At 43.4% G+C, this 22,113-nt stretch overlaps 1 protein-coding gene and 1 non-coding gene across 4 annotated transcripts in view; both read right to left on the reverse strand.

Moving 5' to 3' along the window:
• MAML1 (mastermind like transcriptional coactivator 1) overlaps positions 1-21,712 on the reverse strand; it is a 64,429-nt gene extending 42,717 nt beyond the window's left edge. For 2 of the 3 annotated variants that reach the window (XR_011485361.1, XM_020903813.2), the window contains exon 1: positions 21,111-21,712. Coding sequence is in view for 2 of the 3 variants with exons in the window: in XM_020903813.2 (XP_020759472.1) it covers positions 21,111-21,431 (321 nt within the window). In the remaining variant the exon portion in view is untranslated. Of the gene's footprint in view, positions 1-12,910; positions 14,687-21,110 lie in introns of those variants that run through there. The other variant, XM_070460648.1, reaches the window with a different exon arrangement.
• LOC139034578 (U1 spliceosomal RNA) lies at positions 14,391-14,549 on the reverse strand. The gene has a single exon (XR_011487114.1). It is a non-coding gene; the product is annotated as a U1 spliceosomal RNA (small nuclear RNA).
• Positions 21,713-22,113: the final 401 nt, after the last annotated feature.

Here is a 22,113-nt window from a genome sequence, read left to right on the forward strand (position 1 = left end):
CTCAGCGTTGAGAGTTCTGAACTAGCACCTGTGAGAGGTGAGTGAGTGAGCGGTGCCATCTCCTGGGAGAGTGATGCAGAGGCCGAGTGGGAATGTGCCTAATGGTGATGGGGAGCATGGAGAGATGGCGCCAGAAAGGATCGAGGAGGAGGTGAGGCGGTGGGGGGGCGGGGGGAAGGCAGGAAGGACAGGGGTACCACACAGCACAGGGTGTGTGGCCTCTGGTTAAAGGCTGGCGAGATGGAAAACCTGTGCCAGCGTCCAGCAGGAGAACGAAATCATGTTGGCTGCTGGACAGAGACCACAGGAAGAACAGAGAAACACGAAGAATGGTCAGGAGACCATGATCCAGGTGAAAGAAACAATGGCCTAGGAGAGAACCAATGGTAAAGAATTCCTGTGCCAATGCAGGAGACGGGTTTAATCCCTGGTCCAGGAAGATCCCACATGCCATAGAGCAACTAAGTTTGTGAGCCCCAGCTCTGGAGCCTGAGCCCTGAAACCCAAGGGCCATGACTGCTGAGCCCATGCATCCCGGAGCCCATGCTCTGCAACACGAGCAGTCACTGCACTGAGAAGCCCAGAGAACGCACCCAGAGAGTAGCCCCCGGCACCAAAACTGGAAAAAAGCCCGCGCGGCAACGAAGATCCAGCACAGCCAGAACAATTTTTTAAAGAAAGAAACAGTGGCCTAGATCAGGGTGATAGGTGGTGAGCTGTGGCCAATTCTGGATGTATGCTGAAGGTGGAACTGCTAAGGTGTGCTGACAGGGTTTTGCCCAAAGGTCTTTGGAAAAAGTGTGTACCTGGCAGGCTCCTGTGTGGGTAGAGCAGAGTAAGAAATGGCAGGTGGCAGCAGAGAGGTCAGGTTCATTGGTCTGTTTTGAGGGACTCCCAGGCCTGCAATGGGGAGAGGCCATGGGTGTGTGGTCTTAAGGATGCAGGTGAGCAGGCAGAGAAGTGGATGTCCCAGGGACACAGGGAGCGACGTGGGCATCCCTGGCACTCCAGTCAAGAGCACCTAGTGCCCACATTAAAGTCTTCCTCAATTCCCAGAGGTGACTACAGAGCTCCCCCTGGCTTTCCGTGTTACCCTCTAATGTGGCACGTGTAACACAGCACAAAGGAAGGGTCACTCCCTCATTCAACTGTCTTTTCAGCACTAGATTGGGACTTGAGTCATTAACGCCGATCAGTAAACAGACCTCTAAATGCTGCCTGGTGGTTCAGATTGCCAAGTTTGCCAAACCAGTTCATACTTCATTTGATGAACAAAGGTCAGCAGGAGATCAAAAACAACAAAATAAAAACAAACATTTAAAAAGAAATCCCCTGGACTTCCCTGGTGGTCCTGTGATTAAGAATCCACCTGCTGAGGCAGGAGACACTGGTCTGGGAAGATCCCACACACCTCAGGACACCTAAGCCCATGTACTGCAACTCCTGAGTCCTCGCACTGACAGCCCGTGTTTGGCCACTGCAATGAGAAGCCTGTGGACCCCAACGAGAGCAGCCCTCCCTCACTGCAGCTAGAGAAAACCTGAGCACAGCAACAAAGACCCAGCACAGCCAAAAACAAATAAAAATTTAAAAATACGTAACTATGAAAAGAAGTCTCCTACAGCAGGAACAGTTATCATTTACTAAGTACACATTCTGTGCTAGGCAGAGTACCTCTGCAAAGCAGCTGTCATCACCATGTCACACGGAAGGAAACTAAGGCTCAGAAAGGGTAAAAGCGGCAAGAGGAAGATCAGCGGTAAACTGTAACGCAAAAGCAACAGCAGACGAGCGTGTGTGGCATGAACACGAGAGTGACAGCTGCTCACAGCGTGATAACCCTGCTCACGTCTAGGAGACACAGCAGAGAGCGCTGGGAAGCGAGCTGCGATCACCCGCCTGCAGCGGCACGGCTCCCTCCTGCAGGCGAGGGCTGCAGTTACAGAGCACGACGAAACCCCAGCTCTCCGCAGGCAGCTTACACAGACTGCACGCAGGTGCTCACGCTGCACCTCAGAGTCCAACCTGTCACTATAGGTACAGACTTCCTAATAAAAACATTTAGGACAACAGCGCAAAAGGTGTTTTCCACACATTTGTCAGCCGGATTCTATGCCAGTGCTCGAGGTGTCTCTTGAGATGTGTGTTCACATAAGACATTCCATCTCTTCATCTTCTAGGGGAGCCTGTCTGGTCTTCCTCTGACAAGCTCTTATGCGGACTGACTACTGTCATTCTGAGGCCCCTCTTCACTGGGGCCTGGAACACTGGCTCTTCACAGAGTCTGGAGCATACCAAACTGTGGAACTATAGCCCTGGTTCTCCAGGGTCTTCAGCTTGCCAACTGCACATCTTGGGACTTGTCCACCTCTGTCACTGTGTGAGCCCATTCATTACCGTAAAACCAATCAATGCCCCCCTCCCCACCCCCATATATGTCTCCTAATGGTACTGTTTCTCTGGAGAACCCTAATATAATAAAGTATTCAAGGCTTTTATGATTTGACATGTTTACATCTCCAGGATTTTTGCTCAATACATCCTTCTTCTATTACTTTTCCCTTTGCAGTTAAAATCTTTTCGTTGTGAAAGATATCACAACATATGCATATATAAAGGGTAATAATAAAATGAACACTGTGTATCAACTGCTCAAGTTAAGAAACGAGAGTCCAGCACTTTAGAATGCTGGCACTCAAAGTATTGTCCCACAAAAGAATGAGCATCACCTCGAAAGTTTAAAAAATGCAGCATCTCAGCCTCCTCCTCTGCCTTAGAATCTGTGTTTTAACAGGATCTCCAAGGGATTCACATGCACATTAAGTCGGAGAAGTTCTCCTTAGAAGCCCATTTCTCTTCTCTTCAACACTTGCCACAAATAATTAATATCCTGATTTTGTGTTAATTGCTTTTAATAATAGTTCTACCACCCTCAAGTAATCTATCCCCAAACCACACAGCACCTGGTCTTGAAAATGAGGGCCAGCGAACACCAGCCACGTGAGGAGAGGGTAGCACTCATCTCCCCGGACAGAGGCTCCGGGAGGGGGCGAGCAGGGCAGTCTCAGGCCGTGGTCTGACTTCCGCTTCCATGGAAGTTGACAAGGCCCCCTCTGAGGAAGAGGCAGGCAAGGTCACAAGTCAGTCCTGGGGAACACAGGGCTTCCCACAGCCGGGAGCCTGGCCACACAAGCAGCACGTGGGCCAGGCACTGGGCATGCAGCAGAAGTCTGGCCTGGGAGAGCGGTCCAGTGTGGCCGACCTCCTGCTCTCAGGGAAAAGCTGAAAACGTCCATGAGTGTCCCTGGCAAAGCGTGAAAAGACATGATCAGGATGAGCCCAGAACTGATGAGGACCTGGGCCACATTTTCCTGGCGCTCCAAGCTCGGTGCAGACCTGGGGATCTGAGTGCTGGCTCGCACTGCAGCAGCGTGGCTCAGCTGCCTGTCACACCTGATGCAGAGCTGTCATGCTGGGACCACTTTCCTTCCTCCTCCACGTGAAACCCTGCCATTTTTCTCTGCTGGATCTCTTATCATGTGTCTCATGTTTTACTCTTCCCTGATTTATTCTTTCAATTTTGATGCAGTATTTCTTACAGTAACTTAAGAAAAGGTATGTGACAGTTAAATTTTTTTAAATCTCTGATTTCTGAAAATGACTATTCTATACTCATTCTTGCTGTATACTCTGGCTAGCTATATAATTCTCGGTTGGTAATTGTTTTACTTCAGAATGTCAGCACTGTACTATTTATTGCCTTTTTGATTCCTATGTTGCTGCCAAGAAGTCCAAAGATACTCTTGATTCTTGATATGTGACCTAGTACCCTCCCCATGCCGGAAGTCTGTTCTCTCCTCTAAACTCAATGTTGAGAAGTTTCATGACTGCCATGGGTCTATTTTCCTTCCCAGTGCTGAGCACAATGTGGCCCTTTGATCTGGCAACTCAAACCCTTAAATTCTCAAATTAAATCATTGCTTTCTTCCAGCAATTTCTGTTTTTCTCATGTTCAATCTCCTACACTCATCCTCAAATTTTCTTTGCTATTTTTAGCTTTTTCTTTTTTTTCCCTTTACTTTTTGGAAATATTACTCATACTTCATATGTATAATTCATACATGTATTTCACATTTTATAATTTCTCAGTTTTTGTCTTCTGAATTAAAAAAAAATTACTGTTTCATAACATCTCATTGGCCAAAGCAATTCCTAAGTCCAAGCTCCAAATTAAGGAATGGGATGTCTCCTCTGCCTGTTATGAAGCTATGGCAAGGATGCAGGTGTATAATGTGTCCCAAAGAGTGAAAACCTGAGAAGACATCTAAGCGATCCCCACACAACTAAGGGACAGGACACATTCCCATCAGTAAGAGTGACTCATTTCAGCAGTGAGAAGGGATGAAAGTCAAGGGAGGGGTGGAAGAGGGAGGGTTATCTGCAGACAAAAAAGAATGGCAGGTAAAAATGCCCCAGGTACTGCAGTCCCCTCCTTATCCATGGGGGTTCCACTCCCAGTGGACGCTTGAACCCAGGGATGGTACTGAACTCTGTATCCTTTTCACTTAAAGGAAGCACTTCACACCTTCTCTTTGGCATCTCTAAATTTTCTGCATCGCTACTCTTCTGTTTGGGGACCATTATTAAGTGAAATGAGAGTTAGATGAACACATGCACTTAAACACCAGGACAAGCAATCTGATAACCCGGATGGCTAAGTGACTATGGGGTGTGTCGCACACACATCACAGATACGTGAGGCAAAGGGGGTGACTCACATCCCCAGGCAGACACAGTGAGGCAGCACAAGACTTCCCACACTGCTGAGAATGGCACATGATGGAAAACTCATGATTTATTTCCAGAATTTTCCATTTAATATTTTCAGACAATAGTTGACCTCAGGTATCTCAAACAGTAGAAAGCAAAGGTGCAGTTAAGTGGGGACCACTGTAATTCTGATACACTGACCCTCTGCCACAGAGTATCTTTGAAAGATCATTGTTCTACACTAAATAACATATTAACCAATTTGTTTCTAATCTACACTAAATAATATATTAACCAATTTGTTTCTAAAAAAACATCTAATTTTTATGAAACTTTCTCATGCAGGATCTCCTCTGCAGAAGCCAAATGACAGAGTAGAAGGACAGAGTTTTGCTACTGGAGTTTGGTCTGAATTTCTGGTCCTACCACTGAGTTGGCAACCTTGGCAAGTTAATCTATGAGTCTTAAGTTTCCTGACATGTAAAACTGGATATAATATCTATCCTATGAGATTCCTAGGAGGACAAAATGACAATAAATTTAAGAGAGTCTGGTTCTTTCAAAATTCTCGACATGACCAGCTGCTGCTGCTGCTAAGTCGCGTCTGTCATGTTCAACTCTATGCGACCCCATAGACGGCAGGCCACCAGGCTCCCCCGTCCCTGGGATTCTCCAGGCAAGACACTGGAGTAGGTTGCCATTTCCTTCTCCAGTGCATGAAAGGGAAAAGTGAAAGTGAAGTCGCTCAGTCGTGTCCGACTCTCAGCAACCCCATGGACTGCAGCCTACCAGGCTCCTCCATCCATGGGATTTTCCAGCCAAGAATACTAGAGTGGGGTGCCATTGCCTTCTCTGACATGACCAGCTAGGTCACCTCTATCAGAGCAGACCTGACTGGACACCATGATCCCGAAGCAGGCACCTTACGTATAGGCAGCAGAGGCGGCTGAGGGCGGAGTCCCGAGACAGCGGCCCCTCACACAGCTGACCGTCTCCAGCCAGCCTACGGCTTCCGTAGTGGAAAGGTCCTGGTATCATTAGCCAGTCAGCAACACTCAGAGGTTCTGCTTTCCCAATGAGGGAGGAGATGCTTTGTGGTCTTCAGGTTTTAAAAAGATCATCCAATTTTTCCTCCCCTGAACCACTGCACATCCATGCCTCGGAGCCTAGACTGTGCTAGACTAGTTTCCCTCCTTTGGTGGTAAAATTTTCTACTCAGTTTACAATTTTTGGTCTCTTAGAGTATTTCCTTAATATCTTTGAAAGGTAAAAAAGTTGGAGCAGAGAGTAAGCGCCATGCCTAAAATCACACAATTTAATGTTGTTCACTTGCTAAGTCATCTCTGACTCTTTGCCACTCCATGGGCTGCAGCACACAACGTTCCCCTGTCCTTCACTGACTCTTGGAGTTTGCTCAAACTCATGTCCATTGAGTCAGTGACACCATCCAATCATCTCATCTCTCTGTCTCTCCCTTCTCCTCTTTCCCAGCATCAGGGCCTTTTTCAGTAAGTCGGCTCTTTGTATCAGGTGGCCAAAGTATTGAAGCTTCAGCATCAGTCTGTCCAATGAATACTGAGGATTGATTTCCTTTAGGATTGACTGGTTTGATCTCCTTGCTGTGCAAGAGACTCTCAAGAGTCTTCTCCAGTACCACAATTATCAATGCTTTGGTGCTTACAATTCTTATGGTCCAACTCTCACATACACAAAAGACGTACTGAAAAACTCATAGCTTTGACTATACTGACTTCTGTTGGCAAAGTGATGTCTCTGCTTTTTAATGTCTAGTTTGTCATCAGAGAAGGCAATGGCAACCCACTCCAGTACCCTTGCCTGGAAAATCCCATGGACGGAGAAGCCTGGTAGGCTGCAGTCCATGGGGTCACTAGGTGTCGGACACGACTGAGCGACTTCACTTTCACTTTTCCCTTTCATGCACTGGAGAAGGAAATGGCAACCCACTCCAGTGTTCTTGCCTGGAGAATCCCAGGGACGGGGGAGCCTGGTGGGCTGCTGTCTATGGGGTCACACAGACTCGGACACGACTGAAGTGACTCAGCAGCAGCAGTTGCAGCAGTTTGTCATAGCTTTCCTTCCATGGAACAAGTGTTGTTTTTTGTTTGTTTGTTTGTTTTTAATTTCATGGCTGCAGTCAGTGTCCGCAATGATTTTGGAATGCAAGAAAAGAAAATCTGTTACTGCTTCCACTTTTCCCCATCTATTTACCATGCAGTGATGGGACCAGATGCCATGATTTTAGTTTTCTGAATGCGAAGTTTTTTTTTTTTTTCCATTTATTTTTATTAGTTGGAGGCTAATTACTTTACATCATTGCAGTAGTTTTTGTCATACATTGAAATGAATTAGCCATGGATTTACATGTATTCCCCATCCTGGTCCCCCCTCCCACCTCCCTCTCCACCCGATCCCTCTGGGTCTTCCCAGTGCACCAGGCCCGAGCACTTGTCTCATGAACCCAACCTGGGCTGGTGATCTGTTTCACCCTAGATAATATACATGTTTCAATGCTGTTCTCTTGAAACATCCCACCCTCGTCTTCTCCCAGAGTCCACAAGTCTGTTCTATACATCTGAGTCTCTTTTTGTTTTGCATATAGGGTTATCGTTACCATCTTTCTAAATTCCATATATATGTGTTAGTATACTGTAATGGTCTTTATCTTTCTGGCTTACTTCGCTCTGTATAATAGGCTCCAGTTTCATCCATCTCATTAGAACTGATTCAAATGAATTCTTTTTAATGGCTGAGTAATATTCCATGGTGTATATGTACCACAGCTTCCTCATCCATTCGTCTGCTGATGGACATCTAGGTTGCTTCCATGTCCTGGCTATTATAAACAGTGCTGCGATGAACATTGGGGTGCACGTGTCTCAGATCTGGTTTCCTCGGTGTGTATGCCCAGAAGTAGGATTGCTGGGTCATATGGCAGTTCTATTTCCAGCTTTTTAAGAAATCTCCACACTGTTTTCCATAGTGGCTGTACTAATTTGCATTCCCACCAACAGTGTAAGAGGGTTCCCTTTTCTCCACACCCTCTCCAGCATTTATTGCTTGTAGACTTTTGGATAGCAGCCATCCTGACTGGCGTATAATGGTACCTCATTGTGGTTTTGATTTGCATTTCTCTGATAATGAGTGATGTTAAGCATCTTTTCATGTGTTTGTTAGCCATCTGTATGTCTTCTTTGGAGACATGTCTGTTTAGTTCTTTGGCCCATTTTTTGATTGGGTCATTTATTTTTCTGGAGTTGAGCTGGAGGAGTTGCTTGTATATTTTTGAGATTAATCCTTTGTCTGTTGCTTCGTTTGCTATTATCTTCTCCCAATCTGAGGGCTGTCTTTTCACCTTGCTTATAGTTTCCTTTGTTGTGCAAAAGCTTTTAAGTTTCATTAGGTCCCATTTGTATATTTTTGCTTTTGTTTCTAAAATTCTGGGATGTGGGTCATAGAGGATCCTGCTGTGATTTATGTCGGAGAGTGTTTTGCCTATGTTCTCCTCTAGGAGTTTGATAGTTTCTGGTCTTACATTTAGATCTTTAATCCATTTTGAGTTTATTTTTGTGTATGGTGTTAGAAAGTGTTCTAGTTTCATTCTTTTACAGGTGGTTGACCAGTTTTCCCAGCACCACTTGTTAAAGAGGTTGTCTTTTTTCCATTGTATATCCTTGCCTCCTTTGTCGAAGATAAGGTGACCATAGGTTCGTGGATTTATCTCTGGGCTTTCTATTCTGTTCCATTGATCTATATTTCTGTCTTTGTGCCAGTACCATACTGTCTTGATGACTGTGGCTTTGTAGTATAGTCTGAAGTCAGGCAGACTGATTCCTCCGGTTCCATTCTTCTTTCTCAGGATTACTTTGGCTATTTGAGGTTTTTTGTATTTCCATACAAATTGTGAAATTATTTGTTCTAGTTCTGTGAAAAATACCGTTGGTAGTTTGATAGGGATTGCATTGAATCTATAGATTGCTTTGGGTAGTATAGCCATTTTGACAATATTGCTGAATGCTAAGTTTTAAGCCAGCCTTTTCACTCTCCTCTTTCACTTCATCAAGAGGCTCTTTCACTCTTTACTTTCTGCCATTATATTGATATCATCTGCATATCTGAGGCTGCTGATATTTCTGCTGGCAATCTTGATTCCAGCTTGTGATTCATTCAGCCCAGATTCTGCACGATATACTCTGCACAGAAGTTAAATAAGCAGGGTGACAATATACATACTTGATGAACTCCTCTCTCAATTTTGAACCAGCCTGTTGTTCTTTGTCCAGTTCTAATTACTGCTTCTTGATCCACATACAGGTTTCTCAGGAGATAGGTAAGGTGGTCTGGTATTCCCATCTCTTAAAGAATTTTCCACAGTTTGTTATGACCCACACAGTTAAATGCTTTAGCAAAGTCAATGAAGCAGAAGTATATGTTTTTCTGGAATTCCTTTGCTTTTTCTATGATCCAACAGATGTTGGCAATTTGATCTCTGGTTCCTCTGCCTTTTCTAAATCCAGCTTGTACTATCTTGAAGTTCTCAGTTCATGTACTGCTGAAGCCTAGCTTGAAGGATTTGGAGCATTACCTTGCTGGCATGTGAAATGAGCACAATTGTATGGTAGCTTGAACATTCTTTGGCATTGCCCTTCTTTGGGATTGGAATGAAAACTGACCTTTTCTAGTCCTGTGGCCACTGCTGAGTTTTCCAATTTGCTGACATGTTGAGTGTAGCACTTTAACAGCATCATCTTTTAGGAACTGAAATAGCTCACCTGGAATTCCATCACCTCCGCTAACTTTATTTGTATAGTAATGCTACCTAAGGCCTATTTGACTTCACACTCCAGGATGTCCAGCTCTAGTTGCGTGACCACACCATCATGGTTATCCAGCTCCTTAAGATCTTTTTTGTATAGTTCTTCTGTGTATTCTTGCCACCTTTTTAAAATCTCTTCTGCTTCTGTCAGGTCCTTGCCATTTCTGTCCTTTATTGTGCCCATCCTTGCATGGTATGTTCCTTTGGTATCTCCAATTTTCTTGAAGTGATCTCTAGTCTTTCTCATTCTATTGTTTTCCTCTATTTCTTTGCACTGTTCACATAGGCTTTCTTATCTCGCCTTTCTGTTCTCTGGAACTCCACATTCAATTGTGTATAACTTTTCCCTTCTCTCTCTCTTTTCTCAGCTATTTGTAAGGCCTTCTCAGACAACTATTTTGCCTTCTTGCACTTTTCTTTGGGATGGTTTCAGTCACTGCCTCCTGTACAATGTTCCTTACCTCCATCCATAGTTCTTCAGGCACTCTATCAGATCTAATCTCTTGAATCTATTTGTCACTTCCACTAAATAATCATAAGGGATTTCACTTAGGTCATACCTGTATGGCCTACAGGCTTTCCCTACTTTCTTCAATTTAAGTCTGAATTTGGCAGTAAGAAGTTCATGATCTGAGCTTCAGTCAGCTTCAAGTCTTGTTTTTGCTGACTATATAGAGCTTCTCCATCTCTGGCTGCAAAGAATATAACCAATCTGATTTCAGTATTGACCACTGGGTGATGTCCATGTGTAGAGTCGTCTCTTGTGTTGTTGGAAGAGGTGTTTGCTATGACCAGTGCATTCTTTTGGCAAAACTCTGTGAGCCTTTGCCCTGCTTCATTTTGTACTCCAAGGCCAAACTTGCCTGTTACTTCAGGTATCTCTTGAGTTCTTACTTTTGCATTCTAATCTCCTATGATGAAAAGGATGTCTTTTGGGGGTGTTCTATAAGGTCTATAGGTCTTATAGTTCTATAAGGTCTTATAGGTCTTCACAGAACCCTTTCAACTTCAGCTTCTTTGGCATTAGTGGTTGGGGCATGGATAACTGTGATGTTGAATGGCTTGCCTTGCAAACAAACTGAGATTAGTTTGCTGTTTTTGAGTTTGCACCCAACTATTGCATTTTGGACTCTTCTGTTGACTATGAGGGCTACTCCCATTTCTTCTAAGGGATTCTTGCCCACAGTAGTAGATATACTGGCCATCTGAATTAAATTTGTCTGTTCTCGTCCATTTTAGTTCACTGATTCCTAAAATGTTGATGTTCATTCTTGCCGTCTTCTGCTTGACCATGTCCAATTTTACCTTGATTCATGGACCTAACATTCTAGGTTCCTATGCAGTATTGTTCTTTACAGCATTCGCTGTAAGTGCCATGCCTAAAATCATAAGATTACTTTAAGCCAAAATTTTCACTGCATGCAGGTTTTTTGACTCCTGGCCCATGAACAGCTTTATCTTGCCTGCATGCATTGTGCTCATTAGCAGCATCAACCTTTATTTCTGCTTAGATTAACAGACTTTATTCATATATGGTAATAAAGATACTATATAGGAATAGAGATACATACATATAAGGTTCTTCCTTGTATTATATTTAGGCAAAAAATCATAGCATCTATCATATCTTTCTTTATTAATATTTATTAACACTTTACAGTGACTCTGGTCTTTCTATTATCATTGACAAGCCTTACTCTTTCTCTCAGGTGCACCACGTCTCAATTGTGGCAGGAAGGCTCTTAGCTGGAGCATGCGGCATCCAGTCCACCTGCCTGTCCAGTGGTCAGGACTCCACACTCCCAAAGCAGGAGGCTCAGGTTCATCCCTGGTCACAGGGCTAAGATCCCACATGCCACATGGTGTGGCCAATAAATAAATAAATAAAACCCTTATAATTGTTAAAAATTTTCCAAGCATATGACTTGGAAAATTATAGTTTTTGTCTCGTAGTTAACTTTTTAAATACTGTGGTCACAAATGAACCTATCTATGAAATGAAAATAGAATCAGGGGCACAGAGAACAGACTGGTGGTTCCCAAGGCAGTAAGGAATGGGAGAGGGCTGCACTGGGAGTTTGGGATTAGCAGATGCAAACTGGTAATATATAGAATGGATAAACAGGGTCCTAGTATATAGCACAGGTAGCTACCTATATCCTGTGATAAACCATAATGGAAAAAAATATGAAAAAGTGTGTGTATGTAAAACTGAGTCACTTTGCTATACAGCAACAAGTAACGCAATACTGCAATTCAACTATACTTAAAAAAAAGGTGGTCAAAAACCATCATAGAAGTTTCCATCTTGAGCTTTTCTATGTGTACAGTACAGTAGCGGTGTTAACTGTATGCACACTGCTACGCAACAAATCTCTAGTGCTCTCCATCTTACAAAACTGAAACTGTACACCCATTAAATAATCCTCCCCTTCCCGCCAGCCCCTGGCAACTACCATTTTATACTTTCTAAAAGTTCAACTATTTTAGATATCTAAGATAAATGGAATCATGCAGTGTTTGTCTTCCAGAAATTGGTTTATTTCATTTAGCACAATGTCCTTAAGATTCATCCGTTTCAACATGAGACAAGATTTCCCTAAGGCTGAATAATAGTCCACTGTGTGTATACATCACATTTTCTTCATCCATTCATCTGCTGATGGAAATTTAAGATTGCTTCCACCTCTCAGCTATTGTGAACAAGGCCACAATGGTCAGGGTCTACTGTCACCTCTGTTTAGTCCACCTCTGAAATGACTCCAGCCTAAAAACATACAGCTTCTGACTCCCAATTCACAGCTCCTTCCACAATATCATTAACATTTATTCAACAAATGCTTGCTGACTGCCAAATATGTACAAGGTTTGTGCTACATTACTGGTCTTGCTCTCAGGTTGCTCATAGTCTAATGGAGAGCAGCAAACACACTAATTAAAGTACAGTGTGGTTGTTCTGGCAGGGTTAAGTACCCAGCCTGGCTAGAGAAAGGACTTAGAGAAGAGGTCCTAGAGGAGATGACACATGAGCAGAGTCCCGAATGGTGAGCGGGTGTCAGGCATTATACGACTAAGGAAGGGCATACATGAGAAGACATCTAGAGAAATTAGGCCATTTTTTTTGGTTTGTTTGTTTCCTAGATACTTTAATAAAACTTTACATTTTGAAATGAACTAGATGCAACCTGGGAGGCAACATACAGATTCCATGAGCCCTCCGCCCAGCCTCCCTACACACTCACAGCAGAAACAGAGGAGACACTGAGATTTAAGTTACCCCTAAAAATACAAAATGCAGGTACAAACCGTTGGGTTCTTTAAGGGCTCATTCCAATGCATGACGCTGAGTGACCTTTGCTGATTCAGAAACAGCTGCTCGCCCTTTTGTTTGCAGCGCCCTGGTTAAGACAATTCCCAACAACTTAAGGAAGCACAGGAGGCAGGGGGCTGTGAGCAACCTTGTGAGCGGCGGGGACGCAGGGCTGCCGTGGGTCCTGGCCCTGCAGAGGCGCTGGTGCTGGCGGGAAGCAGATGCGGAATTAGGCCGTTTAAAAAGAACTGCATTCAAAGCATTTTAGGGATCTTGGAGTGCAGCATATGGGCTTCACTTCCATGGTGCCAACTGCTGTAATACCTCAATGACAGGCTGCTCCACCAGGCCAGCAACACTGATGATGCTCCCAAGGTCACTGTATACCACAGTGTCTTACACTGCTCTGCTAGGCACGATAGTTCTTCACTAACTTAAGGGCCTTGAATACTTAACTTGCCCAAGTTTAGCCTGTGAGTTGGGATGCTCTGAATTAGACTGGGCAGAGTGGGCAGCCAGAGTGCTGATATTTTTCATCATAAAAACATCATTCTTCCATCCTCAACTCACCAATAACATACAGCTCTTCAAAAGAATGCTTAATATGAGTAAGATACATGCAGGCAATGCACAGTATTTGATAAGACAACAAAACTCATGACGAGGCTCCACACTGTTCAACTCTCTCCCTTAGAATTCAGAAGTGAGATGGTATTCATGGGATGTATAGTATTACGTGTATTTGAAAAATGAAGTCAAACTTTTTCTGACAAAAAGCTGATTAACCTGACAATGAAGACTGATTTTGCCAACTGGGTTACGTGGTAGACATTTTGCATACAGTAAACAAGTTACAGTCACAGTTCTAAGGTTTTGATGAAAACATATCTGAAGTGGATAAAAGTATTTATCAAAAACTACTGGCAAAGATGTATTCAAGTGAACAATATTTTTATTTTCCCAATCAATTTTGAGTATATTAGGTTATACAAGGTCCTTCTAAATGAAAGAATAACAGGTATAATCAACAATCAATTGATAAGATTTGGTAAAGCCTCTGTTACATTTCTTGGTAAGTGAGAAAGTGAATGACTGATGATGAGATTATCCTTTTATAAGTCAGATGGTCTCTAATTTTCTGCTTTCATTAAAATTGACAGTGTACCTAACCAAGTTGTCATCTAATTAACAAATTAATTTTTGATGATACATATCACTACATGATTTCGGGGATACAACTCAAATTTCAAAAACTTGAATGTTACTAAAATTAAATTTCTTCCTTTCTTTTATACTTAGGCAAACAAGGATTTCTGGAACTTAAATTTGTAAAGACAAAAAATAGGAATAGAATTAAAAACTGTCATTTTGTCAATAAGTTAATATTTACCCACAGTTATGTGAACAAATTTAGGTGGAAAAGCCTCCTCCATCTCACTGAGAGGCAAGTCTAATAACCCTGTACTTTTTTTTCTTCAGGGGAAAACGTGAACACAGTCCCCTGCTACCACAAATTATGCAGTCGAACTTCCCACATTTGAGGAAATTTCAGGAGTCAGCACATACGGAGTGCAAAGGATTAACCTGGGAAAACCAGCTTGGTGGTCACCGTTTTCTCCTCTGCCAGGTAAGTATAATAAACCTGTACTTTTTTGCATAAGTTATTTATAAAAATTTATAATGCGTGTTGTTATATACTAATTTACTATAATAACTTATTAAAACATTAAATATATATAACACATAGAATCTTATTAATACTACATATATTCTTTTTTTTTTCCATTTATTTTTATTAGTTGGAGGCTAATTACTTTACAATATTGTACTGGTTTTTGTCATACATTGACATGAATCAGCCATGGATTTTACATGTATTCCTCATCCTGATCAACCCTCCCTACATATATTATTTTGTATCAATCAACTTTTTTTTTTTGGCCACACCATGGGGTTTGTGGGATTTTTTCCTCTACCAGGGATCGAACCTGGGTCCTCTGAAGTGAAATAGCAGAGTCCCAATCACTAGACCACCAGGGAATTCCCTATAAATTGACTTTAATAAGAGCGGAAAGGGAATTCACTGCATAGTTTTAATAACCTATAAGGAAAAAAGAATCTGAGAAAAAAATAGATATATATGTGCGTATGGCTGAATCACTCTGCTATGTGTCTGAAACTAGCACAACACTGTAAATCAACTATACGTCAATAAAGAAAAAGAAAAGAAAAAAGAAATGCAAGTTTCAAAAGAAAAAATTTCTGGGACGTCCTTGGTGGTCCAGGGGTTAGCAATCCAGCTGCCAATGCAGGGGACACAGGTCTGATCCCTTGTCGGGGAAGATTCTGCATGTCTGAGCGCAACTGGGCCCGTGCAGCACGACTACTGAGCCTGCGCACCTGAGCCTGTGCCCACAGCAAGGAGTCACCGCAACCAGAGCCCCACGCGCAGCAAGGACCCAGTGCAGCCAAGAAAAGTCAATTAGCTAAAAAATAAAACTTCTGTTGTAGAAAAGCATTCTTTAGGTGGCTGACAAAAGCACATCACTAAGGTTTTCAGATTCCACTAGACATTTTAAAAAAGTGATGTAATCATTTTATTTTTAAATATTAACATTTATGATTCTCTGGAAGTTATATCCTCTACCACTATAAATAGCATTTTTGCCCTTTTCTCTTTTTAAAACAGCTGATTCACATTAAACATACATAGTGCTTAATGTGTTACATAAATTTTCTTAGTTCATATATTTCATTTAAATTGAGTTATGGTAATTTAGTATATCACTGATCAACATGACAAATGCATTATAATTCTGATAAGCTTAAAATGTCAACAAAAATCTGTCAGGGAGGTTCACAATGTTTCAAAATCATTTAGTCCAAACACCTAGTATCAAACGTAAAGCTTTTTGTGATATGACTCCCACCTTTCCAGTTTTATCTTCCAGCCTCTGGCACTTAAAGTCTTAAATTCAAAGAATTATTCATTGTCACAGTTTTGAGCTTTTGCTTAGTTTTCCAAAGGGATCAAAATCCTATTAGATGTCCCTTGATAAGAGCGAAAGCCCACATGCATATTAAGCTATTAAATGTTTGGAAATCTCCTAAATAAAGGAAACTGTTTAAATTTGTTTATTCCAGTATCACCCAAATCTGTGCAACTCTAGAACCCATGAAATTAGTGTTTCATGTAACACCCTTTGGGAAAACATCTGGCAAAATATTAAGACGCACTTTAAAAGTCTGTAACACTTTCCAAATATCACCCAAGGGGCATCCCTTTCCTAGTATTCCCATAGGTTTTACAGTCTTCAGCAGGGCTTCGCGATGACTACACGACATAAGTCTGGCACCACAATTCCTGGTTCCCAGCAGGAGTTCAATGTTGGGTGAACAAATGACCAACTAAGAGATGGAAATAGGGACTACCCTGATGGTACAGTGGCTAACACTCTGTGCTCCCCACGGGTTTGATCACTGGCTGCGGAACTAAGACCTCACATGCTGAAGGACACAGCCAAAACAAAAAGATGGAAATGAAGAAAGGGGTGGATAATTCCCAAGCTCCCACTCTGGTTGACTGGACAAGGGAAAATACTCTGAAGAAATATAAGACTGGCACGAAAAGCGGAGAGTCCCTTTTGGATAATGTGGGAATCAAAGTGGAAATGTGCAGTACACAGCTGCATTTGACCCTGGGTAGAGATGTGAAGAATAGGTGATAGATGCATGAAAGAATCAATGACATTAACCCTGGAAAAGAAAATTGAGTGAAAAAAACTAGGGAACATGAATATTTAAAAAGTGTCCAAAGAACGTTTCTCAAGCCAAAAAACTTGGAATCCCTTCAACTCCTTCCATTTGCCTCCGATCCAATCCATTTAGTCCATCACCATCCTCTGTCACCTCTGCCTTCAGAAGCTATCCAGAATTTACCTCCTCCTCTCCATCTGCACTACCACAAGCAGTTCCAGCCTAGACCACTGCAAAAGCCTGAACTGCATCAACTCATGCCCAGACCAATCCCAGACACCCTCCGTGTAGCATCAGAATGGCCTTTAAAAAATGTTAGATCATGTGATGTTTTTCCTTCAAATCCTGCTATTGCGTCCCACTGCACTTGATCTGACCCTTGCTTACCTAGCTCTCATACCAGCTGACTGCCTGCTGCTCTGCCCATACTGTCCCTCCTTTCTGTTCTTCATGCAAGCTCAGAAGGTTCTTGCCTCAGAAACTTTCTGGTGGTAGTTCTAACTGGAATGTTCTTTTCTGAAACTTTCAGCTGACTCATAATCTCCTGTCATTCAACCCAAATTAAGACAGAGCTGCTACTATCATATCTAAAACTGCTACTATAAATCGCTCAGTATCATATCACTTTATACTTTTTCTTAGCATTTATTATAACTTAAAACTAGTTTTAAAAATTATTGATCTCTCTCCATGAGAGCAGAGTTTCAATCTGTCTTGTTCACTGCTGTATCCCTAGCAACCAAAAAAATGTTCTGACCTACAGTGGGCACTCAAGTATTTTTTGCATGAATTAATAAAGGAAAGCAGGAAGGAGACTGAGGAAAAGTCAGAAAGCTGGAAAGAAAATCAGAAGAGGGTAGAAGCTAACAGAAGAGTCTTAGGAAGGAGGAAGTCAAAAAGAATGATGACTAAGAAGCCACTGAATTTGGCAAGTCCATCTTTGGTGTCCTTTAAGGGGGCAGCTTCGGAAAAGTAGAAGAGGTAGAAGGCAGATTACAATGGGGAAATGAGTAAATGGGAAGTGCAGTGGGAAGGGCAAAGAGAAGGAAGGAGCTAGAACACTATTTTGAGGGTGAGAAAAGACAAAAGAAAGGAGGATATCTGTTCATGTTTCAAGTTAAAGGCAGGGACCCAGTGGAAAAGGGGATACTGATAAAAACAGAAAGAAGATGCTAGGACAAGGTCATGAATGTTATAGGAAGAAATGCAACCCTAAAGCCACATTACTCATCTTTTCTCTAAAATTATCCCACAATGTCTGTTTCATGTTCAGAAATATCTACTCTCTGAAAATAACTTATTACTTATATAATTCTTACATAGACTCAGTCTACAAAATAATTATTGAAATTTTGCACATCTTTAACTCTTAGAAGGTACACACTGAGGTGTTTTGGGGTAGACAGTCAGGTGCACTGTGCCCTCACGGATGGTTCAGAGAACAGAACTTTTAGGGAGAGAGAAAGGTAGAGAGGAGAGAAAGAGTATGTGTGACATGATAAAGCAAATAAGGAATGATGGTGACAACGGGTAGAATCTAAGTAAAGGTAAGCCGATGTTCTTTGTACTATTTGTGCAGTTATGCATAGATAAAAGTTAAAAAGAGAGCAACAAAGAGAAATATTATTTCCTAAACAATTAACAATGTATTGGTAATTCTTTCCTAACAAACAATATAATTTCCTAAACTAAGCAGGAAAGGCAACTTCCATGAACGGTTGAAATGAAACTGTCAAATTTCTTGGTGGAGTATTACAACAACTTAAGAAGTAAGCAGCAAAAGTATGGCAATGCTATATAAGGGGGCCAGGAATAAACCTTTATAACATTTTACCAAAAGAAAATGTTCAAGCTATTGTAGAAGGCTATTTTCATGACAGAATTAATGTTTGTATAAAGTGAGTGGTAATTCTCTATTATTTGGCATCCCTATTAAAAAGAAGTCAATCCTGTCACTACTATTTGGTTTTCAATGAGCACACACAGTACAAAGAAAACCTAATAAGGTTATTCCTTGACAACTAGAGTAGAAAAAAGTCTGAAGCACAGTTTCTGATTCATCTGTAACAGTATCTACCGTAGATAGATATTGGTCAAGATTTAGCTGTAGTGGAATATCCTAAGAAGGGGGAAAAATAAGCAGAAACTGGACTCTACTAGTAAATTTGGTTTGATCCATTTTCACGCGTACAAATGGTTTGCTGATGGTAACTTTGCTAGGAAACGGATGCCCTACAGAACTTCGGGAAAAAATAAGAATAATATTCCTTATGTAACGAGTATTGGGCTTCCCTGGCGGCTCAGCTGGTAAAGAATTCACCTGCAATGTGGGAGACCTGGGTTCGATCCCTGGGTTGGGAAGATCCCTTGGAGAAAGGAAAGGTTACCCACTCCAGTATTTTAGCCTGGAAAATGCCATGGACTGTACAGTCCATGGGATCGCAAAGAGCCAGAAACGACTTTCACTAAGGAATATTAATTAGATCAAATACATATACAGAATTGTCAAAAATAATCACTTTCTCCCCTCCATCTCTCTGGGCAAAGCTGTGCTTTCTCTCAAGGCCGAAAGGCAAGAACTCTCCCCCTCTCTGAACTGAAGGAGCCACTAAAATGGGTTCTACTAGACACTCATCTTCCATTCCTAAAACTTTACTCCAAAGCCAAAGAGCTCACCTAGAATCACGTGGAGACTGAAGTTAAAAGGGTCCCTCTTCCTAGTAGGGAAGCAGTAGAGCAATTCCATTCTAAAGTTTAACTCATGAAATCCACGGGTCAAGGTTTAATGCGATAAGACATCAACATAACACGACAAACCTGAACACCCAAAGGAATGACTAAACAGGCCAAGCTCAAGTTCTGACACATTCAGAACTAATTTCTCTTCAAACAGCATGTCCAACTTCTCTAGGAGTTTAGGGCTAAAAATATCATAGAGGATCTAAATTGTCACTCTCCTTAAACAAACTGAATCACTACTAATTTATATTCTAGCAGGCGTTCAAGGCAGCTATTAGTGTGTAAAACTGAGATTTTTTTTTTTTATGGGCTTTCACTGTTTACTTAAATGGAACGACCACCCAAAACTTTAAGTCTTTCCTTTGAGCTGCATCTCCCCCTGTCTCCTAGGGCTTACAGTCTAGTTTTCAAGACACATCTAAAGTAGCATGCAAGGATGTGCTTAAAATATTTAAAATAGCACAGGCAATGCATTTCCTTAATGTTTTGACAAAGCAGATTCTAACTGCTGTGGGGCAGGGTGAAAACTGGTTTTTAAAGAGGAAGATGAACTGTACCTGAAGGACGTCAGGATTCTGAGAGGTGATGGGGGAGGGTCTTACCGGCAGTTTTTCCATTTATGAAGTATTTTCACCTCGACACTCATTTCTTTTGAATCTTACAAGAATCCCAGAGGAGGTCAAACACATCTTCAATTTACAGGGAAGAAAAGTGAGGACGAGAAGTCCTGACTATATAAGAATTGATAACAATAAGCAATGAGATGTCCAGCAGTCCAGGCTGGTGTGGGAGAGAATAAGAAAAATAATACAAACTGAGCATAGGGCCTGTGAGGGTCACAGCATTTAAAGGGTTAGAGACTAAATACCTGCATACTAATTAGTGAAGAGTACTGCAAAAGCCCGGTGAGACCTAATAAAGGCGTGAATTATAAAAATACACAGAAATTAAATAGGTAGCATTTGTTCTAAACTTTAAGTTACCAAGAAAATAGCAACGAACCTTGTAAGTAGTTTCAGGAAGGAAAACCTCTAACCAACAAACTTCCCTAACACTACTGAGAGCCCAAAAGGGTGTAATAATTTACCAACAAACTCTAATATCATCAGAGGTTTTAAAAAGGCTTCTAATTAAAACTGGGACTGCCAACAATACTGCTGTAATCACAACTTCACAAAATTTCAGAGTTGCCTAAACAAAGAATACTTTTGTACATCTCAATGAGCAGCACTATGCCTCTACGAAGATTTCCAACGATTCTTGACTTTCCATTCAGAACAGTTTCATTTGGTCAGCTGAAGTCCGTCTTATTTCCATATTTAAGCCCTGACCCTGCAAAAAGCAAGGACTCAAAGAACAGCTGCAGAATAAATGAGGCCATTATCACAGGCAACTTTAATGCCAATCTGTTCCAAAACAGAGTTCTCAGAATTTCGAAATCAAGTCTGGAAGAAAACTCTTTGACCGCCCGTTCACCAGCCTTCCCTGCCGGGGCCTTCAGGTCGGTCCTCAGGATCCTGTTTTCCCAAAGCAACGCCACAGTGCCATTTCCCGCAGATGACAACCGCTCAGTCCCAGCCATGTTAGCCTCCCCGGAGCGAGACCCAAGCAGCTGCGGGCACTGAGGCAGTCTCAAAGGGCCCTGGGCGGCTTCAGGGGCAGCATCTCCCGAGAAGGGGCTTCTCCCGGAGTCCTACTCACCGCGACTGGGAGGCCATGCTCAGGGCCGTCGGCAGCATCGAGGCGGGGGGCCGCCGCTGGCGCCGGCGCCGGAGCTGGGGCCGGGGCGGGCGGCTGCCGGTGCTTGCCGGCGCGCTTGGCCTTGGCCTGGATGCAGCGCTGGTGAAGGGCGAAGGTGTGCTGGCGCTCGAGCTCCAGGCGCTCGGGCGACACGGCCTCATAGCGGGCCTCACAGGTGCTGTGGTGGCGCCGGCACAGCTCGATGCGCCGGCGGAGGCGCTCCATGACCGCGCTGTGCCGCGGCAGCGCGAACTCCGCCATGGGGCAGGTGGGCAGCACCATGGGCCGCGGGCTGCACGGGCCAGGCCCGAGGCGGGCCTCTCGGGCCGGCGGGCACTGCACGCTCCGCTCCCTGCCGGCTGCCCGGCTGCCTCACGGCCACGCCATGGTCCCGCGAGCTGCGGAACGGGCTCGCGCGCGGCGGGGGTCTTCCTCTGGCCCCGCTCGGCCCAACCCGGGCAGGCGCTCGCTGCCCACCTCAGGCCTCGGCCTGTCCCCGCCGGCCCGGCCCCATTGTTTTCCGCGCCGCCGCCGCCGCCATCTTAAAATTGTTTTCGGGGCTCTCGGAAGAGGGCGGGGCTCCGGCGGGCAAGCCTGCCGTCACAGCTGATAAGCAGACACTGCGGCCAATTAGAGAAGGACGAGCGGGCCGCCCGAGGGGCGGGGCCGCGCACACTAGAGGCGCGCCGGGGCTGTTCCCTTGCGGAGTTTAAAAGGAACTCTCAAGTGAAGCGGAGGGAAGCAGCTGGGCGGGCTTCAGTTCTTAGCACTCAGCTGAGTGTGACCGACAGAAGCTGGCTCTAAACGCCGCCTCGCGCGAACAGGCCCTTCCGGGTCCGCCGCGGAAAGAGGGGCTGTAGGCGCGGCGTAACCCGCCAGACCCAGATGGTGGTCTGGCACCGTAGCGATTCACCATTTTCCTACCGCTTCTTAAATTCGGGTTTGATAAGCTAAACAGTAGCCT

This window comes from Odocoileus virginianus, chromosome 3 (genome assembly GCF_023699985.2).
Source record: "Odocoileus virginianus isolate 20LAN1187 ecotype Illinois chromosome 3, Ovbor_1.2, whole genome shotgun sequence".
Classification (NCBI taxonomy): domain Eukaryota; kingdom Metazoa; phylum Chordata; class Mammalia; order Artiodactyla; family Cervidae; genus Odocoileus; species Odocoileus virginianus.